General features: G+C 37.3%; 4 protein-coding genes across 4 annotated transcripts in view; 3 read left to right on the top strand and 1 right to left on the bottom strand.

Moving 5' to 3' along the window:
- Window positions 1–1577: 1577 nt before the first annotated feature.
- On the bottom strand, window positions 1578–5804 carry Cfap68 (cilia and flagella associated protein 68). The gene is made up of 4 exons (XM_026392549.2): window positions 5465–5804; window positions 2623–2853; window positions 2121–2187; window positions 1578–1900 (listed from the first exon to the last, which is right to left on the bottom strand). Exons 1-4 carry the CDS (start codon window positions 5504–5506, stop codon window positions 1731–1733), a joined length of 510 nt encoding a protein of 169 aa, XP_026248334.2. The 5' UTR covers window positions 5507–5804; the 3' UTR covers window positions 1578–1730.
- A 1-nt stretch (window position 5805) lies between these two features.
- On the top strand, window positions 5806–10630 carry Fdxacb1 (ferredoxin-fold anticodon binding domain containing 1). Its single transcript, XM_026392548.2, has 5 exons — window positions 5806–6085; window positions 6355–6511; window positions 7729–7932; window positions 8103–8261; window positions 9081–10630. Exons 1-5 carry the CDS (start codon window positions 5914–5916, stop codon window positions 10255–10257), a joined length of 1869 nt encoding a protein of 622 aa, XP_026248333.2. The 5' UTR covers window positions 5806–5913; the 3' UTR covers window positions 10258–10630.
- Window positions 10631–12203: 1573 nt separating this feature from the next.
- The window catches only part of Alg9 (ALG9 alpha-1,2-mannosyltransferase), an 89818-nt gene continuing 74951 nt past the window's right edge, over window positions 12204–27070 (top strand). Inside the window, exons 1-5 of the mRNA XM_026392574.2 lie at window positions 12204–12415; window positions 13283–13421; window positions 15163–15297; window positions 20067–20137; window positions 25638–25726. Of these exons, the coding sequence (XP_026248359.1) occupies window positions 12285–12415; window positions 13283–13421; window positions 15163–15297; window positions 20067–20137; window positions 25638–25726 (565 nt within the window). The 5' untranslated portion in view covers window positions 12204–12284. The remainder of the gene's footprint in view (window positions 12416–13282; window positions 13422–15162; window positions 15298–20066; window positions 20138–25637; window positions 25727–27070) is intronic.
- On the top strand, window positions 23921–24085 carry LOC113185434 (apelin receptor early endogenous ligand-like). Its single transcript, XM_026392576.2, has one exon. It carries the CDS (start codon window positions 23921–23923, stop codon window positions 24083–24085), a length of 165 nt encoding a protein of 54 aa, XP_026248361.2.

Here is a 27070-nt window from a genome sequence, read left to right as displayed (position 1 = left end):
ATCTACAAGGCTTAAGACTTATACAATTATTATAATTAAGATAGTGGAATAAGTAAGGCAATGTACTAAAGATAACACAAGGAATAACAATTAGCCTAATACAAAGAAACAACAGCCTAATAGAAATAAATCTACATATACACAGACTGTTGATTTACAATAAAATGATTTTGAAGAGCAGCCGTGAAATTATGGTCTTTTCAATAACTAATGGTGGGACAACTGGATAGCCATATGGGGGAAAAAAAAGAAACTTAGTCACTACCTAACATCATAAGCAACATAAATTATATATATATATATATATATATATATATATATATATATATATATATCATAAACAATGAAGGTTTGGGAGATAATATGAGAGAGATTTCCTATTTCCTATTTAAGAAGATAATACAGCATATGGGATCCCATGAACAGTATATTATCATCTTCTTTTTTAAAAAATACTTTTTATTTATTTGTATATGGTGCTGCTGGGGATTGAACCCAGTGCCTCACACATGCTAGGCAAGTGTTCTGCCACTGAGCTACATACAGCCCCAGCCCCCAGTATATTATCTTTTTAAAAAAATTTTTTAAATATTTTAGTTGTAATTGGACACAATATCTTTATTTTATTTTTATGTAATGCTGAAGATCAAACCCAGGGTCTCGCACATGCTAGGTGATCGCTCTACTGCTGAGCCACAATATCAGCCCCAGTATATTATCTTCTTAACCAGAAGATAAAGAGGAAATATGATAAGTTTAACCATATTAAAGATTGTTGACTCCCTAAGTTTACCAACTCTAAACCATTTACAACCTTTTCTTAGTCCCTCTATCAGTTTTCTGCTTTGAAAGATCCATCTTAAACCAGTGTCCTACTCAAACACCTCCCTTTTTTAACTGTTATCAAGACTCTGCATCAAGTTGATGTTCTTCCTTGCTCCAGTAGGTTTAATAAGCTCAGCTTTATTTGATCAATTGACAATTTATAGGGTTTTTTGAGATATATACTGAAATCATTATAGATGAAAGTATATTTCTCAGATGTGCTACAAAATAAATTCAATGAAAAAGAAAGTAGGTAGAGAGATTACTCATTAAATTGTTGATACTGCATAACGTTACATGGGAGGTCATTAGGCTATTCTGTCTACTTTTGTTTATATTTTAAATTCTTTGTAATAATTTTAAAAAGTTATTTTTCTTTTCACAGTCCTCAACAGGGGCTGTTCATTAAGGTCACAAGACAATTATGCTCCATGACTATTACTACTGGACTTATATTTAGAAAATATCCAGCAAAAACCTGTTTTACTAGATTTTGCAGTTCTGTCACTGATCAAATGCAAAGTGGTAAAGATTTCAGAGACATATCTATTTTTAAAAAAATTTTTTAGTTGTTGATAAACCTTTATTTATTTACATGCAATATTGAGAATTGAACCCAGTGCCTCACTCACACCAGGAAAGTACACCACTGCTGAACCCCAGCCCTAGCCCAAGAAAATAGCTATTTTTAATGCCTTCCACGACACTTCTGATACAGAACAAAAAATAGATAAAATTAACTTAAATGACATTTAAATGATTAAAAGAAAAAAAGAGGATATTTTCTGTGTCTTGTGCTTTATTTAATCAAAGAGTAAAACCGTATTAGGGTGAGCTGAGTTTTAGAATGTGCTCCCTCTTACATTTTATTCTAGAAAAATGAAAGTTCTTATTCTTTCTTAGCATTATGGACCCTGAAATTGGTCAATATTAGGATTCCATACACACGGATACTGATGCTTGATTTGAGGTTTTGAATAGTCAGTCATGTAAATTGACTTTTCTGTGCATTTGTATTGAGAAGGATTCAGTTCAGGTTGATGTCCTGGGAACCAATGAGGCTCTCGCTTAAATCCTGAGGGAAGAAAAGACAAATGGAAACAGTCAACAAGGAGTTTTAACCGATTTTTCACTCTTATTTGAGTGAATAGACATCAAGACCTGTCAAAAGTTGAGAAAAGAGAGAAAGTGTTAAATTATTCACCCATTTAGTTTACTGTTTATTTCAGTTCCTTCTATGTGCCAGACACAGAACAGTTCTGAGAATGTAAGAATTAAAAAACTAGTCCACCTACTATGGGTTGAAAGTGGTATTTTGCTGTTGTAGCTTGAATCATATGTTGTTTCAAAGTAGTGTCCAAACTGGAAAAGAAAAATTCATAGATTAAGAATCTAGGAGTCTATAGCTAATATTGGAAAATAAAGGATAATATAATATGAATTCTAATGGGCTCTGTCATATTTGAGATAGCCTAGAGGCCTACATGTTGTTATCCCCATCCTACTAGCTTTCATATCCTTTATATGTTTAGGAGATATTTAAGGGCAAGATTCAAATAAAAGTCAAGTCCAGATGGATTAACAGATGAATTCCAAACAGAAACAACAGAAAAAGTGTACTACCCGTCTGGTTGATATCTTACACATACTATTACTCTTGATAGTAAAGTTGGATAGGTGGTCCAGCTTAAGACTGCTCCCCTGAATGGAAACCTGAGAAGTTATCAGATTCCTGCCTCTCAAATGGCCATTGGCATTTTCTTCTGCAAATAGAAGGAAATAAGAGAGAAAGATTACCTGGGAAGGCAAAGGTTTGGGCTGTACAATATTTCTTATGTCATATCTTTCTTGGTTCCAGTTGCCTACCAGGGTATGGTTTGAATAGGAATTTTCATTAGTGGAACATCTCCATCCATATTGGAAAAATTTTGATATATCATTCCAATCTGTCCACACTTCGCCATGGCCATCTGCATTAATGAGGCTGCCACAGTGTGGGTTGATGAGGACACAGACAAGGTTCTTTCCCTGGAAAAAAACAAGAATAGAAAAGCTTATTGCATAAACCAGAGAACAGAAAAGTCATCCCTTCCTATCCTCTGCTTTATATAGCAGGATATAACATAAGTCCACCTTTCTAATACCCGAGGTTTTCCTTCAAATTAAATTGATGTTTCTTCCTCTCCAGGTCCATCAATCCTTGAACCTATCCTCTCAAATCAGCAATGAATGACTATATAAATGCCACCCTCACCTTGAAAAGACAGGAAAACCTTCAGTATTCCCAATACTATATGGAGAATTCACTGAATATCTTGGTAATTTTGAGATGTAGAAGTTGAGGGACTGGGGCTGGGGTTGTGGTTCAGTGGTAGAGCGCTTGCCTAGCATCACATAAAAATAAATCTAAAAAATTCCATCAATAACATAAAGAAATTAAAAAAAAGAAGTTGAGAGACTGAGGGTATTGCTACAGACAGAGAATGAGAAGAAATAAGAATTGAATAACCAGATAACACAATTATCAGGTGATGATAAATTCCTTCCTTCTAGGCCCACTCAAAGAATGCTTTCCCTGAAGTTAATTTCTCTTTCCTTTTATCTCATATACAACTTTATCTTTGCCTCTTTCACTGTATTATATCTTCCTATCACATTATAGTTCTTCAAGTATATGTGTTATCTCCCCTATTGAACTATATGGTCCTTGAGCATAGGGTCTGTTTTATTCATTATTGTACCCTGTTCCTCTGCCTGCCCTCCCAATCAATAGCACTTAGCATATACTAGAAGATCAATATCTGAATTTCATTTTTTTGGTAAGGAAGGAGAAGTGCAACTTTTTCTTTTTCTTGCCAAAAAAATTAGTCCCCTGGCTTAGGAACAATGCAATACCTTCTCTGAAGAAGAGCTTGAAGAGACTAACTTCTTTAAAAATTTAAAAGAGTTACAGTAATCCTTATGTGGTTGTTCCATGTCTGTTGGGAATATGTCAGCAAACCTGGTACTTCCAATTTTCCAAGGAAAAAAAAAGAATATAGATCACTATGACCACATGGTCATGATTGGGAGCCACGACCTAGCTACCTTTTGGCAGGCAGAGAAAAAGCAAATATGGCAGCATTAAAGGGTGGCATCTCAGATAACTGCCTTCACACCAAGTGCCTTTGTGAAGACAGATGCATACAATGATGTCACCAAACAGTATGATGACTAGAGCAGCAGGTCCCACATAGTCCAATAGGCCTAATGCTTAGATTGGAGAACTAGGTGACGCTGTCCCTAGGGCTGGAATGAGACATTACCATCCACTGCTGTCCAAGTCAGAAGCCTGAGGCTTATCTTTGACTGAGACTTCTCTTTCAGAATTCATCAAATCACTTAAGTCTTGCCGATTTTTGAGTCAGTCCACTACTTTCTTTTTTTTTTATTTTTTTATTGGTTAGTCCACTACTTTCTATTTTCACTGCCAAGTTTCAACTCAGGTCACTGTCAGTCTTTGTTTCCATTGCTGTGGTAGCCTTTTATTTGATTTCCTTGCTATCAACTTTGTTCCTCTCCAATCCTTTCTCCACAGGAAAGCGGATTTATTTTATTTTTTTATTTTTTTTAAGAGAGAGTGAGAGGGGGGGGGGGAGAGAGAGAGAGAGAGAGAGAGAGAGAGAGAGAGAGAGAGAGAGAGAGAATTTTTAATATTTATTTTTTAGTTCTCGGCGGACACAACATCTTTGTTTGTATGTGGTGCTGAGGATCGAACCCCGGCCGCACGCATGCCAGGCGAGCTCGCTACCGCTTGAGCCACATCCCCAGCCCAGGAAAGCGGATTTAAAAAAAATATTTTTAGTTGTAGATGGGAATACCTTCATATTTATTTATTGATTTTTATGTGGTGCTGAGGATGGAACCCAGTGCCCTCACACATGCTAGGCAAGTGCTCTACCACTGAGCCACAACTCCAGTCTAGAAAGCAGAATTTTTATTTTTTATTTTTTAAGTTTATTTGACACAATACTTTTATTTTATTTATTCTTATGTGGTGCCGAGGATCGAACCCAAGGCTTTGTACTTGCTAGGCGAGCGCTCATCCACTGAGCCATAGCCACAGCCCCTAGAAAGCAAAATTTTTGAAAACAAAAGTCTTATTGTGTCTATCTTCCTATTTAAAATCTTTTAGTGGCTTTCTGTTTTCAGAATAAGGTTCAGACTGTTAAAATGGCTTACAACAACCACTCTATATGACCTAGCCCCTGCTTAATTCTTCAGTCTCATGTTACCCACTCACCTCAACTGTTTCAGACAAACTCAATCGTTTTGCTTTTGCATACATTGTTGCTTCTGCCTCATCACTGCTTTGGATGCAGGCAAGTCTACCCCGAAGCCTCCTATTAGCTTTCAGCTCAGATTCACTTCAGGAAAATTGCCTCCAAACTTAGTAAGGTTCTCTTTTGTGCTTCCATGGAACCCTAAATTACTACACTCAAAGCACATACCCCGCGATCTGAGCTGCCTCTTTTGCTGTGTGTATTCTCCACTAGGCCACATCTTGTCCACCCACATATAGAACCGCCCTCACAGAAGCCTGGCATATAATAGGCACTCAATATTTCTTAAATGAATAGAAGGTAGGAGATAGAAGCACCTGGTCAAATTCTGAGCAGCAGAGAAAATGGGAGGCAGCCATTTGGACAAGATGAAGGCAGTTACAATATCTGAGTCAGGAACCTGCAGGACACAGCCCAACCTCTTCTTGGCTTCAGCCCCACCCCGCTTTTTGCACTCATTACTCAACCCTCTGCGCTTGTGACCTCATGCAGGTGTGACGAAGTCGCTCAAGGCAATCCAAGAACTAAAAGGCATTTTGATGTTCCCGAGAGGTGAGGTGAGAAAACAGATGGATGGATATCTCGCTTTTGCATTCATGGTCATAGTCCTCCTAGGGAGTCGCTGCACCAGTTTGTCAAAGACAACCAGGCGCTGTGGGTGCGTCATCAAACAGTGACCGGTGGGGAAGGAGCGGGCAGAAATCTGTGAAGGAAGTGACGTCAAACGAGCGCCACAGAGAATGCGTGAGGTGAAGCAGTGAAGGCCATGGGCCCTCGGCGCCTCCTGTTGGTTGGGGAGGGGAATTTCTCCTTCGCCGCCGCTCTAAGCGAGACCCTGGATTCTAGCGTTTGTCTCACTGCCACCTGCCTTCAGCACCCGGCGGAGTTGGCCCGGGATCCGGTGGCCCGGGAGAATCTGCAGCGCTTGCGCGAGCGAGGTAGCGAGACCCGCCCTCCCTCGAAGCCCCGCCCCCGCGAAGCCCTACCCATCCGCCTGTGCCTCTTAGCGGAAGGGGTGGGGATATGGGGATTACTCTGGAGCTTCCTAACCATTTCGCAGGAATCCTTGTGTGTTGCTAGGCCAAGACTGGTTTTCATGGCAGCCTGGAGGGTTTGGGAGTTGTTTTCTTTTTCTTTTTTTTCCCCTGTTGCCTGATCTTAAGACATTTTCCTATCTGTATTCTGCGCCTCTAAATTCCTTTGCCAGGTACCGAGATACGTTTCGGTGTAGACTGCACCCAATTGGCAAATGCTTTTGAACCACAGGACAGAGAGTTTGATCGAATTTATTTTAACTTTCCGCACTGTGGACGCAAAGCTGGAGTAGCTAAGAACAGGAAGCTACTTGCCAAGTTTTTCCAGAGGTGAGGAGAGCCATCACAAGTAAAATGTTTACAATGTACATAACATAGTGCACTCAAATACTATAAGTTTAGAATATAAAGCTCCGAAGGACTCCAAAGCTTACTTGGAAAGGCATACATACAACCCTGAATGCTAAATAAAAGTAGAAATAGCATGCTTTTGGTAATAAAGGGGATATTATTATTTTATATTTATTTATTTTTTAAAAAATATTTATTTATATGTGGTGCCGAGGGTCGAACCCAGTGCCTCTTACATGCAGGGCAAGCACTCTACCACTGTGCTACAGCCCCAGCTCCTTATATTTTTTTTTTTAAATTTTTTTTTTAGTTGTAGATGGACACAATATCTTTATTTATTTTTATGTGGTGCTGAGGATCGAACTCAGTGCCTCACGCATGTGAGGCTTGTGCACTTTCACTGACCTACAACTTCAGCCCAAGGGATTATTTTTAATGCAAAATATTGACAGCCAGTATAGTTGGATGCTGAGCGTGGGTTTAGGAGCTGAACTGCCTGGATTCAAATCTGGCCCACCACTTAACAGTTGATGATTATAGGCAAATACTTATTCCATTAGGTACTTATATTTTCTCTTCTATAAACTGAGGATACTAATGGTAACTACCTCATAAAATTGTTGAGTTTAAAATCATACTAGAATTTATAGTTTGTTTTTTTTTTTCCCTTTGGGTACTAGCGATTGAACCCAGGGACACTTTACTATTGAGCTACATGCTCAGTACTTTTTATTTTAAATTTTGAGTCAGGGTCTTGCCAAATTGCTTAGGGCCTCCTAAGTTGCTGAGGCTGGCCTTGAACTTGGAATCCTCCTGCCTCAGCAGCCTAAATTACTGGGATTACAGGTTGTGTCCCTGTGCCCAGCAAAGTATTATAGAATTTTGATAGGCAGAAGGCAGTGAAAAAAATTTCTAAATGGGAAGAAACAGCCCAAGCAGTGAATCATGTATAGGAACTTTGCAAATATTGAACTTTCTGTGACATATTAATGAACAACACAAATGCATAGCAGATGATGAATGTTGTTAAAGGGCATTTGACTACATTGATCTTGTATGTTTGAGGTTTAGCAGACCTTGCAAGTATGATTGGGTTTTAATTATTTCAAGGCTAAGCTGTGTGTATATTACTGCCCTTATGGTAATTTCTACTTGTTTCTGATAAATTTCTGTTTTTTTTTTTTCCCCTGTACAAGCTGTGTAGATGTTCTTGCAGAGGAAGGAGAAGTGCATGTGGCATTGTGTAGAGGACAAGGTGGAACTTCTGCTGATAAGCCCCAGAGAGAATGGCACAACAGTTGGCAAGTGGTTGCCATGGCTGCTCTTGGGGGCCTCATTTTAAGTGATGTGCTTCCCTTCAGGTGTGAGGCTGTGCCAGGTTACAAATGTACTGGATATAGGTAAGTAATAATGTAAGCCTAGGCCTTTTCCTTGTTCATCTCTCTCACTAATGACAAGAAATACTATAGAGATTTTCCCCTGCCAATTTCTCAGTCCAGTCTCTAGAAATATTAGAAATACTTGCTTTCTTTAATAATGATAGATTTCATATTAATGTCTTTTCTGCCAGGAGTCAAGATAAGTCCTTTCACATAGAAGGTGCTTTGAATCATATCTTTACCCGGAGCCTACCTTTTGAAGGTTCTCAGCCCAGAGTCTTCAGTATAAAACTGGGAGACCAGTGGTTTTCCTTTTCAGAACCAAAAGCACTTGCAGGAAAGTTGAACAGGTAACTTATTATTTTGCTGGAAATCACTTCCATTTCTAATTGTATCCTAATTATCTTGGTGGCAATCATATTTTGAATAGATGGTATATAAACTGTTAATGAGGTTGTGCTGTGAATGCTTGTCACTAGGGCATATTGTAGGGGTAGTGGCTGCCAGAATTCTGGAATACATGTTATCTCTCCTGTGCTAGCAGTGTAGTTCAGTGGTCAAAGCTCTTACCTATCATTTGTGAGACTCTGGGTTTGATAGCAAGAACTGGAAACAAACAAACAAAAAACCCCAAAAATCCTCTGTGATAGTTCTCTTTATGGTAGACCATTTCTTTGTTTCCTTTCAGGTAAACTTAAGGATAATTCTTTTCTTTTTTTAGTACTGGGGCACTTAACTACTGAGCCACATCCCCAGCATCCCCAGCCCTTTTTTTTTTTTTTTTCAGTATTTATTTTTTAGTTGTAGTTTGACATATTACCTTTATTATTTATTTATTTATATGTAGTGCTGAGGATCGAACCCAGGGCCTCACATGTGCTAGGCAAGCGTTCTACCGCTGTGTCATAACCCTAGTCCCCCTTTTTAATATTTTATTTAGAGACAAGTTTTCACTGAATTGCTTAGGGCCTTGCTAAGTTGCTGAGGCTGACTTTGAACTTGTGATCCTCCTGCCTCAGCCTCCCAAATCGTTGGGATTACAGGTGTGCATCACTGTGCCCGGCAAAGATAATTCTTTTCTGCATAACCATTTATGCTTTCAATTCTAGCTATATTATAATTATTATTTTAAGTGAGAAAAGCTATTTTTTGTGTGTGTCTTTAAATAGGGGTTTCCTGGAAGCATCTTCTTGTCATCCTATCAAAATCATAAATGAGAAACTCATTGTTGAATTGGGCAAAATTTTCCCTCTTAAAAGGCTGAAGTGTTCCTTCCCTTTGCTGCCACTGGAAAGTACCAGTGTTCTCCCTTCCTGGAACTGTGACAGTATGTCTTCCTTTTGGATCAATCTCCATGAATATAACTCAGATTCTGAGTTCCTGAATGGTGAAATAACAAAAGAAATGGAGGACTTTCTTGTATTATTTTCACAACTTAGCATTTACAAGAGTCCTAGAAGAGATGGCAAAGAAGTTCATGAAGGAATCTCTGGACAGGCCAAAGTCTGGCTTAGATCTTCTCTTCTAGTTCATGTTCAGGCCATTATCCAAGCACCAGACTTCCTCCCAGGTTCTTTGTATATCCTCAGTGGACCTGTTTTTCGGAAGTGTCACATTTTGCCTTTCACGATGCCGGCGTTTCATGAGACTTTATTAATCCTTGGGTTTAATCAAAGTCTGAAGGATGGCTGTCTTCCATCACTGCTGAATCACCTGACAGGAATTCTAGATAGCCTCCTGACCCAGACATTGCCAGAGGGATCAATGCTGAACAGTTCAGTGGAATTTGTCCCTCAACTGAATGCAAACAATTATATGATTCACGTGAAGTCTCATAATTTTGGTCCAGATTGTGCCAAGGATCTGATAATTGGGTCTGTCACCTCATCTGCTGCAAACATAACACATAAAGACCACTATTTTGTGTTTGTGTCTATAAACTTGGACTTATTAGCCATGCTTACTTGGGGTATCGCTGATTGGAGAATGTTGTGGACCTTTGATAACCGTTTCATGAAAAAGTTTGTTCCTGGAGAAATAGAACCCTTTAAGAGTTACTCCCTGTATCCTCCATGTTATGTACATGATATTAGTTTTTGGTTAAATGAGGAGAAAGGATTTGATGAACTAGAGTTTCATACTGTGGCTCGAGCAGTGTCCCTGGACACTATTATATCCATACAATTCCTTGGTCGTTTTCATCATCCAAAGACTGAGCAGGTCAGTCTCTGCTATAGATTGACCTACCAGACCTGTGATAAAGCCCTCACCCAGCAGCAGGTAGCATCAATGCAGTCCCAATTTAGGAAGGAGATTCAACAACAGCTACATGTTATACCTCGATAGTTTAGTAAATTCATTTTTATAGTATGATCCTTTGTTGGTGTGGTTAAAAAACAACAACTTGGACAAGGGATGTAGCTCAGTGGTAGAGTGCTTTCCTGGCATGCCCAAGGCATTGGGTTTATTCCCCAATACTGTAAGGGGGGGAAAAAAAGAAAAGAAAAAGAACAACTTATAACTAGTTGTCTTTTCTGGACTGTGTTTTATATTGTAATATCATGTTCTTTGTGACTCTATCATTGTTGGTTGACCTTAAAGATAATCTATGACTCATCATTTAAATTTTTAGACTGTAATATGATCAGTGACCCTTGGAATTGTGTGTTATTTTTGTCTGAAGTAATGAATAAGACAACAAATAAAACGGTATTTTGTACTTCAGATGCTCTATTGCTGAAGAGGCAGTAGAATTTGGATGTCTTATCAAATATATTCATAAATATATTTTCCACATTGTCAGTTCTCTTCCCTTAACTCTATCATCTTACTAAATCAATTTATGAGAGTGTTTTTGGGAGTTAGATCAACATCTCTTAGGTTGGTAAGTTGTAACATTTTTAAAATAACATTTTTAAAAATATATTCTTTTAGTTATACATGGGCAATATCTTTATTTTGTTTATTCATTTTTATGTGGTACTGAGGATCAAACCCAGTGCCTCACACGTGGGAGGGAAGTACTCTGCCACTGAGCCACAACCCCAGCCCTGTAATTGGCATTATTATCATTGTATTATCATTGTATCATTGTATGCTTTTTAAGGCTATTTCTCATAGCTTCTCTTATTGTATTTCTTTTGTGGTTGACCATTATGAAAGTCATGGAGCTAGTAAGTATCAGATTATGGTTAACATTTGGGTTTGACTCTAATGACATGTTCTTTCTGTTACTACTTTCAATAGGAAACAGATATATTAGATATATCCAAGTTGGATATTTGACCTTGTTAACTCAGGACTGCATGTGGGAATTGAACAATATGATCAATCTCCATTTTTTAATACTGAGAAGTTTCATTATGAATCATGATCTTCTGGGGCCCTATCAAGTTTAACACTTCCTATGTAAATTATTTAACTTACTGTTACAAACCTCCACAGGGCAGGACAGAGATGCTGAGATTGGAGAATGGACAGTGTTAGGATTAGATGAATGATCACTGAGAGTTGCAGATATGTTATCAGCAATGTGCCTTTGTAAAAATGCTGTTAAGTCAAGCACTTTGCCTTGATCTGGTAGAAAGGACATAGGTTTGTAGTCATTTCAGTCAGCAGTTGGAATATAACTCCACCATTTGCTAGCTGTGGAACATTTAATTTCCTTCTCAATAAAGCAAGGTTTCCTTCTTTATTGAGAAGAAATAATTTCCTTCTCAATAAAGCAAGATTGTGAGAAATTAAAAAAGTATAAAATAGTACTATGGCATCATAGTAGTCATTTTACCTAATGACAATGACTTGTGTTTGGTTAAATTTGCTCTACAGAATTTCATAAGTCTTTTACTTCTCAGTTCATATTCTGGCATTACTGTTTTGTGTCTCTAAAAGCAGTCATTTATTAGCTACTAGCTCTGTTACTATCACCAAAATACAGAGAGGGCAAGGTGTTAAAGTGAGCTGTTAGGGACCTTTCCTGTGATAGACAGTTGTGCTGTGATCTTTAACTGAATTCTCTGCACAACTCACTTTCCAGGGTCGTTTAATCACTTTGTATTTGTGCTTTCATTTAATTAGGGTAACTGAAGGATAGATTTTTGTATGTAGAAAGAATCCTGAAATTTGAAGAGGAATGTTCAAGTGGGGAGGACTGCCAGGGCTGGAAGGAGGAAGGGATAGCTATGATGGGGAAAGATCCTATTTCCTTTCTAAGGAATTTGCCCCAATTGGCCAGTAACACTATAATTTAGTCTTTTCTGCGCATGTCAAGGTCTTTTGTCCCTCGGCGGACACCGTTTGCCAGCCAAGCTATGTGTGCGCTCTCGCCGACTTCGTAGCGTGTTGAATTCTACCTTTTTCCCCCTTCTCTTGCCATGGCTAGCCGAGGGGGTCGGCAACGCCTGAAGGGTGGTGGCGGCAGCGGCGGGGAAACGGCATCAGCCGCGGACAAGTTGCGGGAACTGCTGGGCAGCCGAGATCCGGGAAGCGCAGAGCACCGGCCGGAGTACGTGTGCGGGCGCGGCGGGGGCGTGGCCGGCCGCCGGCGCTGTCGGGGCTACTCTGGAGGATTTCACCCGCGCGGCCTCCCTCAGCGAGGCCCCGGCCCCTCCAGCCTGGTGCTTCCACTCTTTCGGGCGGGTCGGCGTCCGAGTTCGGTTTTTGCCATGCCTTAGGTCTCTACACCTCGGGATCCTTGTCTAGTTTAGAAACCTTGAGAATGCGGGTCTGTGACGCTTTGGCCCAGGCCCAGAGTGGGCAGGCTTCGTTGTCTTGAGTTGGCAGAGCTGTGGGAGATTTGGCAGGATCAAGAGTATGCTTTTTAAGGCTGTTCTCACAGCTTCTCTTATTCTCCCCGAAGGCCCCCTTTACTCTTCTGCGTGGGCCCCCCAGCCTCCAGCACCCGCAGCCACCTCTCCCCAAGCCAGGAGACTGCAGGCTAGGAACTGTCAACACGTGGAATTCGAAGAGGTCATGGACCTTGCACATATTAGGCCTCTATTCATTTGAACACATGGGAAAATGAATAGAGCCATGGAAAGTAATGACCTTGTTAAGGAAAGAAAGAAAAGGAGAATGACAGCATTGAGGCCTTAAAGTGAGTGAGTAGTTGGTTTGAGATGAAGTGTTGAAGTTGCAACAAAATAAAGTGTATGAATGAACTTATGCCTTAAAAACAAAGTTGAAGGAGTGATTAAAGCCTTAATTCCTTACACATTCTAATCAGAACAACAAACGGTTCACCTTCTTAGGTGAATGACTTAAGTGCTTTGATCTCCCTTGCCTTTCTTGTCCTAATTTTAGTCCTTTTGGTTAGTAGGTCCTTCCTGACACATGCTTTTTATTGTTTGTTTTGTTGTTTGCTTCTGAGCAGGTTATCTGGAAACAAAGCAGGACAGGTCTGGGCACCTGAAGGATCTACTGCTTTCAAGTGTCTGCTCTCAGCAAGGTTATGTGCTGCTCTCCTGAGCAACATCTCTGACTGCGATGAAACATTCAACTACTGGGAACCAGTAGGTGATTCCTTTAGTTTTTGGGTTTTGTTTCTGATTTTGCTGCTGGGTTCTTACTACAATCAAGAAAAAAGTGTGACAACTAGAACAATAGCTTTTCACTCTTGTAGCCTAAAAACTTGACTTATCTACTATTGAAGATGGAGGAAATTTCAGTGTTTTACTCAGAAGTGTGATTTGTAATTACCTTTTAAATGTTTTCTTGGGCTGGGGTTGGGGCTCAGCCGTAGAGCACTTGTCTCATGCAGGACTCTGGGTTTGATCATCAGCATCACATAAAAAATAAATGAGTTAAATAAAGGTATTGTGTCAACTACAACTATAAAATAAATATTAAAAAAATAATAAATGTTTTCTTAAAATAATACTTGGACATTGTTTTTATAGTTAACAATTACTACAAAACTCGGAGGAAAAACAGCTCCTTATTCTCCTTCTTATGTCCAAGTTCCACTTCCTATAGGCAGTCACTTTCTTTCAATCTTTTTAGTTATTTCTTCTGATGTACCAAAATAAACTGTTACTAAATAATATGCTTACAATGCTGTTTCTTTTTTCCCCCTTTTTCACAAATATTTTATTGGTTCATTATAATTATATATAATAGAGATTTCCGTACTTAAACTTAACATAATTTGGTCAATTTTACTTCCTAGTTCCTCCCCTTTACCTCCCCTTTACCTCCCCTCCTCACATCCTGTCCCCTTCCTCTATTCTGTTGGTCTCCCTTATATTTTCATAAGATCCTTTTTATCCCCTTGTTCTCTCTAGCTTCCATGACAAAAAACATTGACCTTCTGGATTTGACTTATTTTACCTAACACAATGCTCTCCAGTTCCATTCATTTTCCTGCAAATGATTGGATTTTATTTTTTTCTGGCTGCATAAAAATCCATTTTTATAGCTACCACATTTTCTTTGTCCATCGATCCATTGAATAATGCTGTTTTTTGACTTATATATTTATGCATTACCTGTGGCTTCTTTTTAAAGAAAATTCACAAGTAAAATTTTCTGATCATATTTTGCATCAAAAAATGGAGAAAGGATGGTTAGTGTGGATAGTAAGGAAAGTGTAGGATTTAGAATTTGGGCTGGGCTGAAGTTCAGTGGCACAGCACTTGTCTAGCACTTGTGAGGCTCTGGGTTCGGTCCTTAGCACTGCATAAAAATAAAAAGGCATTCTGTCCATCTACAACTACAAAATAATAATAATAAAAAAAAAGATTTAGAATTTGTCTATGTTGCCTAAAGACTATTAAAAAAAATAAGAGTAAAATTTAAACTTTCAGTGTTGACCAAGCAGCAATCTTGTAGAATTTATATCATAATATTTTATTTATTTATTTATTTTTTGGTACCAGGGATTGAACCCAGAGGTTCTTTACCACTGAGCCACATCCTCAACCCTTTTTCTAATTTTAATTTTTATTTTGAGATGGGGTCTTGCTAAGTTGCTCAGGGCCTCGATAAGTTGCTAAGGCTGGCTTTGAACTTGGAATCCTCCTCCCTCAGCCTCCCAAATTGCTGGGATTATGGGCATGTGCCACCATGCCTGGCTCTTAATATTTTAAATATTGGGTCATTTTGATTCTGATCCACTGGTTTCAGATGTTGAGAATTTTGCATTTTTGGTGTACCTTTGTCTCTTTAATATTTTTACTCAGAAACTTTATGTGTATCCTCTTAAGAGAGATTTTTGGTCAATATAATCCTGAATCTATCTGTTTGCACTTGTAGACACACTACCTCATCTACGGAAAGGGGTTTCAAACTTGGGAATATTCCCCAGTGTATGCCATTCGCTCCTATGCTTACCTGTTGCTTCATGCCTGGCCAGCTGCATTTCATGCAAGAATTCTACAAACTAATAAGGTAAGGACAGGCTGACTTGAAAGCAATCATAGCTGATTAAAAGGTAAGTCTCTGCAACAGTTTGAAGAAGAGACAAAGCTGATTGATAGTTAAGAGGGGACCTTTTTTCCTTTTCTTTTTCTTTCCAGACAGGATTTTGTTACATTGCCTAGGCTGGTCTTAAACATCTGGGCTTGCATGATTTTTCCACTTCAGCCTCTGCAGTAGCTAGAACTATAGGTGGGCACTGCCACACCCAGCCAAGAGGAGGCTTCTTTTGGAAAAAAAAATATTTATAATACCTCATTCAACAAATATTAATGGAATAGCTTTTATTTACTAAGACATTGTGACATGGCTATAACAATGACCAAGTAAGTTCTTGCTTCATGGAACTTATAGTTCAGTGGGAAAGATGAACACTGAACAAGTCATTCTAAGTGGCAGTAGGTTTTACAGGGGAAGACAATACATCCAAGGTGCATACAAGGTGCAGTAGGATAGCATTAGGAAGTACTGATTTAAGTAGAGTGCTGAAGAATAATTGATTTAACTGGGACCTTACCTGATTAGTTTTCAGGAATTTGATTATGATGTCTTGATGTGGAATTTTTTGAGTTTGCTCAGATTGTTGTATCTTTAAGTTTATGCCTTTTGCCAAATTTGGAACTTCTTGAGTACTTTTTTAGTCCTGTTCAGTTTCTCCTCTCCTTTTGGAATTTCAATGACAAGAATTTTTTGTTATTAGTCCTACAGGTCCCTGAAGTTCTGATCTTTATTTTTCCCCTATCTGTTTTCTCTGTTATCTACATTGAATATTTCTATTCTTCTGTCTTCCAGTTCACTCATTGTTTCCTGTGTCTCTTCTATGCCAGTATTGAGGCTAGAGAGACAAGCCTTGATTGGAGTGTTTTCTATATCTTTAGAATATTCTTGAGTGCATTTTTAATATTTTATCCAGAGTTTTTTTATTTACTTAGCAAGAGGAATAGGGAAAAGGCTCATCTTCCTTAAAGCAGAAGTCTCTAATTAGAGAACTGAAGAAGTTGGGAAGAGCCTTGTAGACCAAGACCTTTAGCCTGGAAAGAAGCAACATGGTCTTCTTGAATAAATAGGTTTGAGTCTTGGAAGAGATAGAGAGGGGTTGAGTGGATTAGATGAGACTGAGGAGGTAGGAAGAGGCCAGATTATATAAGGATCTATCAAGGATTTGACTATTTTTTTTTCCTCCACATTTATAGAGCATTAAAAGGTTCAATACCTGGTACCGAAAAGAAAAAGAAAAAAAATGATCAGAAAGGTAGCACTGATGAAAAGCGACAGAATGACAGAACACTGTCCCTCCCTCCCTCCTCTACCTAGTATCTCATTTCTGTTTTTCAGTTTGTCAGAGGAGAGAAAATATAGGATGAAAGACTTAGTAGATAACTAAATATATGCAGTGTTTGGCATTTTTTATTTCCATTTGTATATCCACTTTATATTGACATGTTTGACATAGTTTTTCTCATATCAATTATCCTCTTTTTTTTTTAATAGATGGACACAATACCTTTATTTTTATGTGGTGCTGAGGATTGAACCCAATCAATGCCTCACACTTGCTAGACAAGTGTTCTACCACTGAGCTACAACTCCAGTCCTCAATTACCCTCTTATATCATTGATGTGAACAGCAATTTCCTTCTTCCTGTTAGTTCTGTCAATGGAACCAAAAGAGAACCATCTGCCAGAGAGTCCTTGCCCCAATATAGTAATGCTGACAAGTAGAGAAAGATGGTTGTTGCTGGGAGAGTATGGTAATAATTCACACCTGTAGTGATGGCTACCTTTCCAACTTCTTGCTATTCCAAACGAGAACACCTTTGTATCATCTCCTTCTGGATCTGTGTATGAATTTCTCTGAAGTGTGCGCTCAGGAGGGAATGCCACACATGGATCCTTAGGCTTACCTACCTCTGAGTCCTGCCAGATTGCTATCCATATGGCTGCACAAAATTGAGGTTCTAGCTTCGTCACTTCACTTAAGTGTTTGATATTTTTTACTTTCTCGTGAAAGTGAGATGCTTCTCATTTTGATTCCATTACTCTGATACTGATGAGGTAGAACGTTTCTACATATATTTGTTAGTCTTCTTATTTCCTTTCCTGTGAATTACCTGTTCATGTCCTTTGCTTATTTTTCTATTGGGTTTTTGCTCTTTTTTTTTTTTTCTTTTCCCTGATTGGGTTTTAAATATTGGACATCTTTCTCTTGGAGTGTCATATGTCATTAACTTCATGGTCATAGTGAGCAGAAATTCTTAACTTTGATATAGTCTTGAATCAGTTTTTTTCTCAAGGTTGGTGGGTCAGGGAGATATTTATATGTGTTCTCTTTATAATTTTACCTTTCACTTATAAGACTAATCATTTGAAGTTTAATTTTTATAAATTAGGAAAGATCCAGATTTTTTTTTTTTTTTTTTTTTTTTTTGCTATGTGGTAAAGTGAATTTTCTAGCACCAACCACTAAATCTCTGAGTCTGGACCCACTCCCAAGAGATAGCATTAATTCATTCATGAGAGTGGAGCCCCATGGCCTAATTAGTTTTCTTCGGTCCCTCTTAAAGTTCGATCTTTTTTTTTCTTTCAGAATCTTAAAGTTCACTCTTAACATCACTGCACAGTGACCATGCTTCCAGCACATGAAGCACCGCATGGTTTGGATAAACTGTTTCCAAACTATAAGAGTATATTTAGTTTCCACCATTCTACTCCTTTTATCTTATTTGTGTGTGTGTGTGTGTGTGTGTGTGTGTGTGTGTGTGTGTGTGTTTGTACCAACTAGGTACTGTGTTGAATATTAGTAGAGGTGGAGCATTGTTGTCTTGCTTCTTAATACAATTCTCATATAAGTTCATGTTAATCTTTAACTTTCTAAATGTTTATTTGCACTCCCTCTAGGAGTCCTTAAACAGACAATCGCCAAAAATTATCTATGTATATCTCTTTATATATGTATATGTAGATGTATGTGTGTGTGTGTGTGTGTGTGTGTGTGTGTGTGTACACATGTATATATTTAAAATTTTGTTGTTAGTGTTTTGTTTTTTGGTATCAGGGAATGAACCCAGTATCTTTTTTTTTTTTTAGAGAGAGAGAGAATTTTTTTTAATATTTATATTTTTTTTAGTTTTCAGTGGACACAACATCTTTATTTTTTAAATTTTTATGTGGTGCTGAGGATCGAACCCAGCGCCCCACGCATGCCAAGTGAGCGTGCTACTGCTTGAACCACATTCCCAGCCCCCCACCCCCACCAGGGGCTCTTAACTACTGTGCTACATCCCAGCCCTTTTTATTTTCTATATTGAGGCAGAGTCTCCCTAACTTGCTTTGGGCCTTGCTAAATCACTCAGGCTGAGGCTGGTCTTGAATTTGTGATCTTCCTACCTCAGGCTCCCGAGTCACTAGGATTACAGGCATGCACCACCACATCTGGCTATCTATATTCTTTTGTGTGTGTGTGTGTGTACTGGAGATTGAACTCAGGGGCACTCAACCACTGAGCCACATCCCCAGCCCTGTTTTGTATTTTATTTAGACACAGGGCCTCACTGAGTTGCTTAGCACCTCGCTTTCACTGAGGCTGGCTGGCTTTGAACTCGTGATCCTCCTGTTTCAGCCTCCTGAGCTGCTGGGATTACAGACGGATGCCACTGTGTCTGGCCCCATCTGTATTCATTTTATTTTTCTTTTTAAACATTTATTTTTTAGTTGTAGATGGGCACAATACCTTCATTTTATTTTTATGTGGTTCTGAGGATCGAACTCAGTAGCTCACGCTTGCTAGGCGAGTACTCTACCTCTGAGCTACAAACCCAGCCCCCACATCTGTGTTCTTAATAGCATCTATAGTAGTATTCATTGTATAGTATATTTTATTGTATTAATGAACCTGGAATTACTTGGATCACTTTATTGGACTCATTTTGAGATTTTGTTACAATAACGAACATGGAAATTATTTCCAACTTATATGTATTTGTATTAATCATACTTTGTATTTAGTGCTTATGTTCTGAGGAATTCAGTGCTCTCACAACATATGTATTCTGTAGTATAAAAAGCTATTCAGTATAACTACTTTTTCTGTTATTTTTGTTTTTAAAATTGATGTCCTTAATACAAATTAGTAAAACCACATTACAGAAGTTTGGAAGATAGAAGGAAAAATACTAACTTAAATTCCGTCAGGCTGCCACAGCTATGCTTACCATTTATTATAGTTCTTCACAGTCTTTTCATATACATATAGTTTTCATATCTGTAATTCTAATGTATAATAATATTGTATTGTACATTTTCACTTAGTCATTTGTGAGTAGTTATTACTTAATATATTTTGTCTGAAGTGCTTGTGGAGTGAATGAGCATTGTATAGTGAGAAATTGTCTACTCTCATTGTAATTATGAATTTTAATATCTATATAATATTTCATGAAATGAACATAGCATAATTTATTTAACTGTATCCTTGTAATTGGACATTTTTAAGTTTTTGAGACAGTTTTTACTAAATTAATTGCAATTGACATTTTTATGAATGGCTCCCCTTGCTGCTGGAAATAGGTATCATGAGTCTAGGTTTATGAAAGTTTGTGTGGTTCTTTATACATATGGCTTTTCAAAAACTTGTATCAGTTGATAGAACAGTTTGTTGATGATGACAAATGACAGTGATTTCATCTTTATGAGTTTTGTTTCCTATCTGTGACTTCTGCTTTATTTTTCTGGGTTTCTTTCAGATTCTTGTCTTTTACTTTTTGCGATGTCTTCTGGCTTTTGTGAGCTGTATTTGTGAACTTTACTTTTACAAGTGAGTATAAAAGCTTTGCTAAAAAAAGTTCTAGGAGAAATTTCATTATAGCATAGATCATTTCTCTGATAGTCCAGGCAATGATCAGAAATAGAATGTACTTTCCTTCTAGCTCTGAAGTGCAACTTCTTGTTTGCAAAAACAGTTGAAGAGGAATATTTCTAATTATCATTTTCTTTTCTATGTGTGTGTATACACATGTATATATTTCATTATATATACACATCTTGGAGAAGTTCATATATCATATCGTTAATTTTTTTATGGTACTGGGGATTGAATCCAAACCCTTGCATATGCTAGGCAAGTATTTTACCACTGAGACATATTCCCAGCCCTCATATTATCATTATTTATTTATTTTTTTAAATATTTATTTTTTTAAGTGTAAATGGACCCAACACAATGCCTTTATTTTTATGTGGTGCTGAGGAACGAACCCGGGTCCTGCCCGTGCTAGGTGAGCGCTCTACCGCTGAGCCACAATCCCAGCCCCAGGCCCTCATATTATTAATTTTAATTCTGTTAATCCATTAGTAGGATTTAATAGAACTTTATTTTTGGTTCTGAGTTACAGAATCATGATTTATCTCTCCCCTAGAGCATATCTGATAGAAACTATTCCCAATGCAGGGTTCTTTGCTCTTATTTGCACAAAATATATTGACTTTCATAAAGTAGCTATCAGTTGATTGAATGTTAATGGTATTATTAAGCATTTAAATTTTCCAATAACAAGAATAGTTCCCATGCCGGGTGCGGTGGTGCATGCCTGTAATCCCAGTGGCTCAGAAGGCTGAGACAGGAGGATTGAGGGTTCAAAGTCAGCCTCAGCAATGGCGAGACTCAGTGAAACCCTGTCTCTAAATAAAATACAAAATAGGGCTGGGGATGTGGCTCAGTGGTCAAGTGCCCTTGAGTTCAATCCCTGGTACCTAAATAAATAAATAATTAAAAACAAGAATAATCAGTCACTTTTTTTACATGGCATATAACAAACATCTTATTTTAGTAATGCTTTGATGTATCAAAGGTATTTGAACTTAATGATCATTATTAAAAATCTTCCTACAGCTAAATATGTCGGATTTAAAATAAACCCTTTTGTCTTGACTTTCAGTGGAATAGAGGAAAAAACAAAGCCAGTGCTGATTTTGAGAACTGTAGCCATAAGTTGGTCTTCAGATGGTTTGGGGCATGAGTTCAAATTACCCAAGTAGTTCCCTAAACCAAAAGTTGAAGATTTGCTTTAAATTGTAGTTTCCCCAGGCATCTTATAAAAATTTCTGTTGATAACTGGACCTTTAACCCAGATGTCAAAGAATTACCAGATATAAGATCCTAGTGAACAAGAAATTATAATAAATGTAAATCACAAAATAGGGTAATCACAAAGACAGGAGTAAGACATTATGAATTAGAGCCAGCAGAAATAATAATCCCAATGACTTTCTTCATAGAACTAGAAAAAGCAATCATGAAGTTTTTTGGAAAAATTAGAGACCCAGAATAGCCAAAGCAGTGCTTAGCAAGAAGAGTGAAGCAGGAGACATCACAATACCAGAACTTAAACTATACTACAGAGCAATAATAACACAAATGTCATGGTATTGGCACCAAAATAGACATGAAGACCAATGGTACAGAATAGAAGACAGAGGCAAACCCACATAAATATGGTTATCTCATACTAGAGAAAGGCGCCAAAAATATACATTGAAGAAAAGATAGCCTATTCAACAAATGGTGCTGGGAAAACTAGAAATTCATATGTAGCAAAATTAAATTAAACCTCTCTCTCTCACCCTGCACAAAAATTAACTCAAAGTGGATCAAAGACTTAAGCACTAGAACAGAGACCCTATAACTTTTTTTATTTTATTTTTTTTAGAGAGAGAGAGAGAGAGAATTTTAATATTTATTTTTTAGTTTTTTTTTTTTTTTTTTTGGTGGACACAACATCTTTGTTTGTATGTGGTGCTGAGGCTCAAACCTGGGCCACACACATGCCAGGCAAGCGTGCTACCACTTGAGCCACATCCCCAGCCCAAGACCCTATAACTTAATAGAAGAAAAAGTAGGCCTAAATCTTCATCATGTTGCCTTAGGACTTGACTTCCCTAACAAGACTCCTAAAGTGCAAGAAGTAAAATCAAGAATCAATAGACGGGATGGATTCAAACTGAAAAGCTTCTTCTCAGTAAAGTAAACAATCAAGAATGTGAAGAGATAAACTAGAGAATGAGAGAAAATCTTTACCACTTGCACCTAAGATAGAACACTAATCTCCAGGATATATAAAGAACTCAAAATACTTAACACCCCAAAACCAAATAACCCAATCAATAAATGGGCTAAGGAATTGAACAGATTTCACAGAAGAAGAAATACAGTCAATTAACAAACATTAAAAATGTTCATCATCTCTAACAATTAGAGAAATGCAAATCAAAACTACTGTAAGATTCCATCTCACTCCAGTTAGAATAGCAACACTAAAGAGTAAAATCAATGATAAGTGTTCATGAGAATGTGGGGAAAAAGGTACACTCATGCATTGCTGGTGGGACTGTAAATTGGTGCAAACACTTGGGAAAGCAGTATGGAGATTCCTCAGAAAACTTGGACTGGAACCACGATTTGACCCAGCCACCCCACTCCTTGGTTTATACCTAGAGGACTTAAAGTCAGCATACTACAGTGATGCAGCTATATCAGTGTTTATAGCACCTCAATTCATAATAGCTAGACTATGGAACCAACCTAGGTGCCCTTCAACAGATGAATGGATAAAGAAAGTGTGGTATGTATACACAATGGAATATTAGTCAGTCACAAACAACAGTGAAATGATGGCATTTGCTCCTAAATGGATGGAATTAGAAGCGATCATGCTAAGTTAAATAAGGCAATCCCAAAAAGCCAAAGGCTGAATGTTTTCTCTGATAATTGGTGCTGATCCGTAATGGTGGGGGGAGTGGGTAGGCAGAATGGAGGAACTTTGGATTGGGCAGAGGGGAGTGAGAGGAGAGGAGAGGGTGTTGAGGTAGGAAGGAAGGTGAAATGAGAAGGACATTATTACCCTATATACATGTATGACTAACTGTGTGACTCTACACCGCATACAGCCAGAGGAATGAGAAGTTGTGCTTCATTTGTGTATAATGTGCCAAAATGCATTCTGCTGTCAGTATAATTAGAACAAATTAACAAATAAATAGTAAAAAAATAACAGTTAGCTAAACTGTAAAACTTTACTTATTAGGAATCATTAAAATATGAATGTAAAATAAGTATATTTAGTATATTTAAAGAAACAAAAAAGGGAACTGAAAAAATGAACAAGAGAAAAGAGACTACAAAAAGGACCAGGTAAATTTGAAAAAAGAACCAGAACTTGTAGAAATGACAATATAATTATATTCATATTATTAATTTTACATAATGTTATATAATAAGCAATATTGATATAATATTCGTAATACTTATATATTATAGATATTTAAAACTCAGCAGGTAATTTTAACAGCATTTTTTGGATACTGCTAACAAGTAAACTAGTAAACCGGAAGACTGATTTGAGGGAATTATTAAGAATATAGTACTACAGCGCACCAGTAACCTTGTCTGATGTGATCATTAACCTTTCTGGAAAATGCAGCTGGCAGTCCTCTGAGGTTTGTCATTAGAATGTGAGGAGAGCCACACAGATATTGCACAGACTATTTACAGATTGTTTAGTTTACTTTAAGAGTTATTACTCCACTTGCTTGTGGCAGGAAAATGAGATTTCAACAATTTTTGTGTGTTTTTTTAATTTTTGTGATGAGTCTTCTCCTAATCAACGGACAGAGACCAGCTAATTTGGCCCTGAGAAGAAAACTGCACAGACATAACTGTCTTCAGAGGAGATGTATGCCTCTCCATTCCCGAGTCCCGTTTCCCTAAGATATAGAACTCTGCAGCTGATTTCATTAGGTGTACCAGAAGAAGAGTGAAGGAGAGATCCCAACCACCCAAAAGAACTTCACTGTGGCAATAGGGGGATTGGTTACACTTCATCAGACAAAAAGAAATTGTTTGAAAGTACCGGAATGGTATTTTAGTTCATAGGACTGCCTTCTTCCTGGTTATTCATTTGCCTGCATAACAAAAATCACTCATCTTTTTTCTGCAATTATTCTTACATTGATTAAAAAGAAAAACATCTTTTAATGTCTTAGAACACTCTATAGGTAAAAAGTGCAAGAATTTAAAATATTTTTTTATATTCCTATAATTTCCAAAAGTGTGTTGTATATGTTTAATTCTTAAAATAAATGCTAAATTGGTGAAATGAGTTAGACATTATTACCCTAAGTACATGTATGAAGACACGAATGGTGTGAAAATACTTTGTGTACAATCAGTGACTTGAAAAATTGCGCTCTATATGTGTAATATGAAATGGATTGCATTCTGCCATCATGTATAACAAATTAGAACAAATAATTTAATAAAAAAAAGAAATGCTAAATCTAAAAAAAAAAAAAAAAAAGAATATAGTACTGATAGACCAAAAGAAGAAAAAGAAGAAGAAGAAAATGTAGGACTATGTAAGAGGCTAAAAAGTATGTAAGGTAGAGTTGAAAGATTTGATATAGATCTCATCCGAATTTAGGAAATGATACAGAAAATGAGGAGAGGCAATATTCAGGAAATAGTAGCTGAGCATTTTCTAGAATTGGTGGGAAAAAGTGATAATCTCTAATAGTAAATCTTATATATCCCAAACTATATTCATGAAAAGAAATCAGTGAAACTATGTAAAACCCCATGGACAAAGAAAAAGATGTTAAAAGTTGACAGAGAACTACTGGAATAGCTATAAAGGAATACTAGAAAAAATATTAGACAAAAAAAGGTGTCTTCAAAGTGTTGAGAGAAAATGGCTGTCATTCTAAAATTGTATATTCAGTCAAATCATCTCACAATCGAGCTAAATAAAGGAAGGCTTTTCAGAAGAGGAATAAAAGAAAAAGAATCCAACCAACCAAAACCCAGAGAATTTACCATTTAACAGATTCTCATTAAAGGAATTTCTAAATGATGTATTTGTAAAGAAACAAAATGATTTCAGAAGGCAGCTCTGAGACAAAATAAGGAATCTGAGCAAGGAAAAGGCTATCACATAAGTGTATCTGAACAAACAAAGCAATAATAATATCTAAAAATGTTTAATTTGTGGAGTTGAAAAAAAAAAGAGAGAGACCTGGGGCGGTGGTTGTGGCTCAGTGGTAGAGTGCTTGCCTGGCACATAATTTTAGCATGTAAAGTATGTATTTCCTCTTGGATAGGGAACTTCAGTCCTATGTCAGGAGTAAGATGCACATGAAAATGCTAGCAAACTTATCAGTTCTGTATTTGACTTTAAATTTTCAGTATTATCTCTGATAACATGTTCTTTGATTTAAAATGTCTGTGTCTAATATCTGTGATACTAATAGTCTTTGCCTTTTAGGGCTGTGTGCAAAAAGTTTGGGCTCCATGTGAGTCGAATGATGCTAGCCTTCTTGGTGCTCAGCACTGGCATGTTTTGTTCATCATCTGGTAAGTAAAAGTACAGGTGAGGGATAGCAGTTTCTTCCATGATTTGCAGTTGCATTGCAAGGAAGAACTTGTCCAGACATATGTTATATTTGTATAAAATGTCAGTAATTTGCAGAGAACTCTTATCTACATTATCTTGATTAACCTTTACAACAATCCCGTGCTATAAATAAGAGAAACATTTTCTCATTTTTGCAGGTGAAGGCACTGAAACTTAGCAAGGTGAAAAGAACTTACTAGATGTCAAAATTCATAACTGAAACTCACCAGGGTGCTTTTTATTTCATTCTTGCATCAACCACCCACTTCCTTTCTTGGCCACGATGGGAAGGGAAATTTTTTTTTTTTTTTTAAGAAGTTCTTTGGGAATGCTGGGGCTGTGGCTCAGCAGTAGCACACTTACCTGGTATGTGTGAGGCATGAGGTTCCATTCTCAGCACCACATACAAATAAATAGAATAAAGGTCTATCAACTTTTAAAAAGGGCTGGGGTTGTGGCTTAGCGGTAGAGCACTCGCCTTGTACATTCGAGATCCTGGGTTTGATTCTCAGCCCCACATAAAAATAAACAAGTGAAATAAAGGTATTGTGTCCAACTACAACTAAAAAATAAATATTAAAATTTTTTAAAAAGTTATTCTTTGGGCCTAAAAATTCTTTTCTTGATTATTTTGTTTTCTGCCCATTATTTGAAATGTGCAATCTTCTATTTTTTTATTTATTTTGATTTTGAAGTTAGCTTCTAGGAATTTAGAATAAAACCTTTCAAACTGTGCTGCCATTGAGCATCTGTGTTTTGTGTGCTGAACCAATACAGCCTGCTAAAAAGGTATACTGTCAATTACTAGTTCTCTAGAAAAATTAAGTAACTAGAAAATTAAGTTACTAGGTGTCATTGTCTCAATTTTAGTTTCTGCTTGTATAATCTAGAATCTAATGTGCATACTAACTATATACAAAATATAGTATACACAAAAAATAGTATCTGGCACAAAATTACATGTTTACTTTTCCACTGAATATATTGAAATTAATGTTGCTTTGTGGAAAGCTCAGGGTTCTACCCTGGAATAACTTTGAGATCCATTGTCATAAATTTGTTGATGCTTTATCCTGGAAGCTGGCAGAGACCATGGATACCTCTGTACTTTTGTCCTCTACTTCAGTAGATGGAATTGATAGCATTGGATGACATCATATTATGTAGCATTTATTTTTGAACGTTGTACCTCACGTTTTTTTTTAGTTACCTTGCCACTCTAAAAATTGAGTTTTATGTGTGGGAGATTTCTGGGAATATCTTTAATTTTGTACAATCAGTTGAGGCACATATTAGTTAAAGGA

Source organism: Urocitellus parryii, chromosome 4, assembly GCF_045843805.1.
Source record: "Urocitellus parryii isolate mUroPar1 chromosome 4, mUroPar1.hap1, whole genome shotgun sequence".
Taxonomy (NCBI): domain Eukaryota; kingdom Metazoa; phylum Chordata; class Mammalia; order Rodentia; family Sciuridae; genus Urocitellus; species Urocitellus parryii.
This window is presented reverse-complemented; position numbering and strand designations above follow the sequence as displayed.

Bases quoted from the DNA above. Each gene is read 5' to 3' on its own strand.
- Cfap68 (XM_026392549.2), bottom strand. From the start codon at position 5,506: ATGGCTGCCTCCCATTTTCTCTGCTGCTCAGAATTTGACCAG. The intron at 2,854-5,464 runs GTGCTTCTATCT...GTTTTTTTCCAG, and splicing joins GCTGCTCAGAATTTGACCAG to GGAAAGAACCTTGTCTGTGT. The intron at 1,901-2,120 runs GTAGGTGGACTA...TTCTTCCCTCAG, and splicing joins AATACCACTTTCAACCCATA to GATTTAAGCGAGAGCCTCAT.
- Fdxacb1 (XM_026392548.2), top strand. From the start codon at position 5,914: ATGGGCCCTCGGCGCCTCCTGTTGGTTGGGGAGGGGAATTTCTCCTTC. The intron at 6,086-6,354 runs GTAGCGAGACCC...TTCCTTTGCCAG, and splicing joins GCAGCGCTTGCGCGAGCGAG to GTACCGAGATACGTTTCGGT. The intron at 6,512-7,728 runs GTGAGGAGAGCC...CCCCTGTACAAG, and splicing joins CTTGCCAAGTTTTTCCAGAG to CTGTGTAGATGTTCTTGCAG.
- LOC113185434 (XM_026392576.2), top strand. From the start codon at position 23,921: ATGAGATTTCAACAATTTTTGTGTGTTTTTTTAATTTTTGTGATGAGT.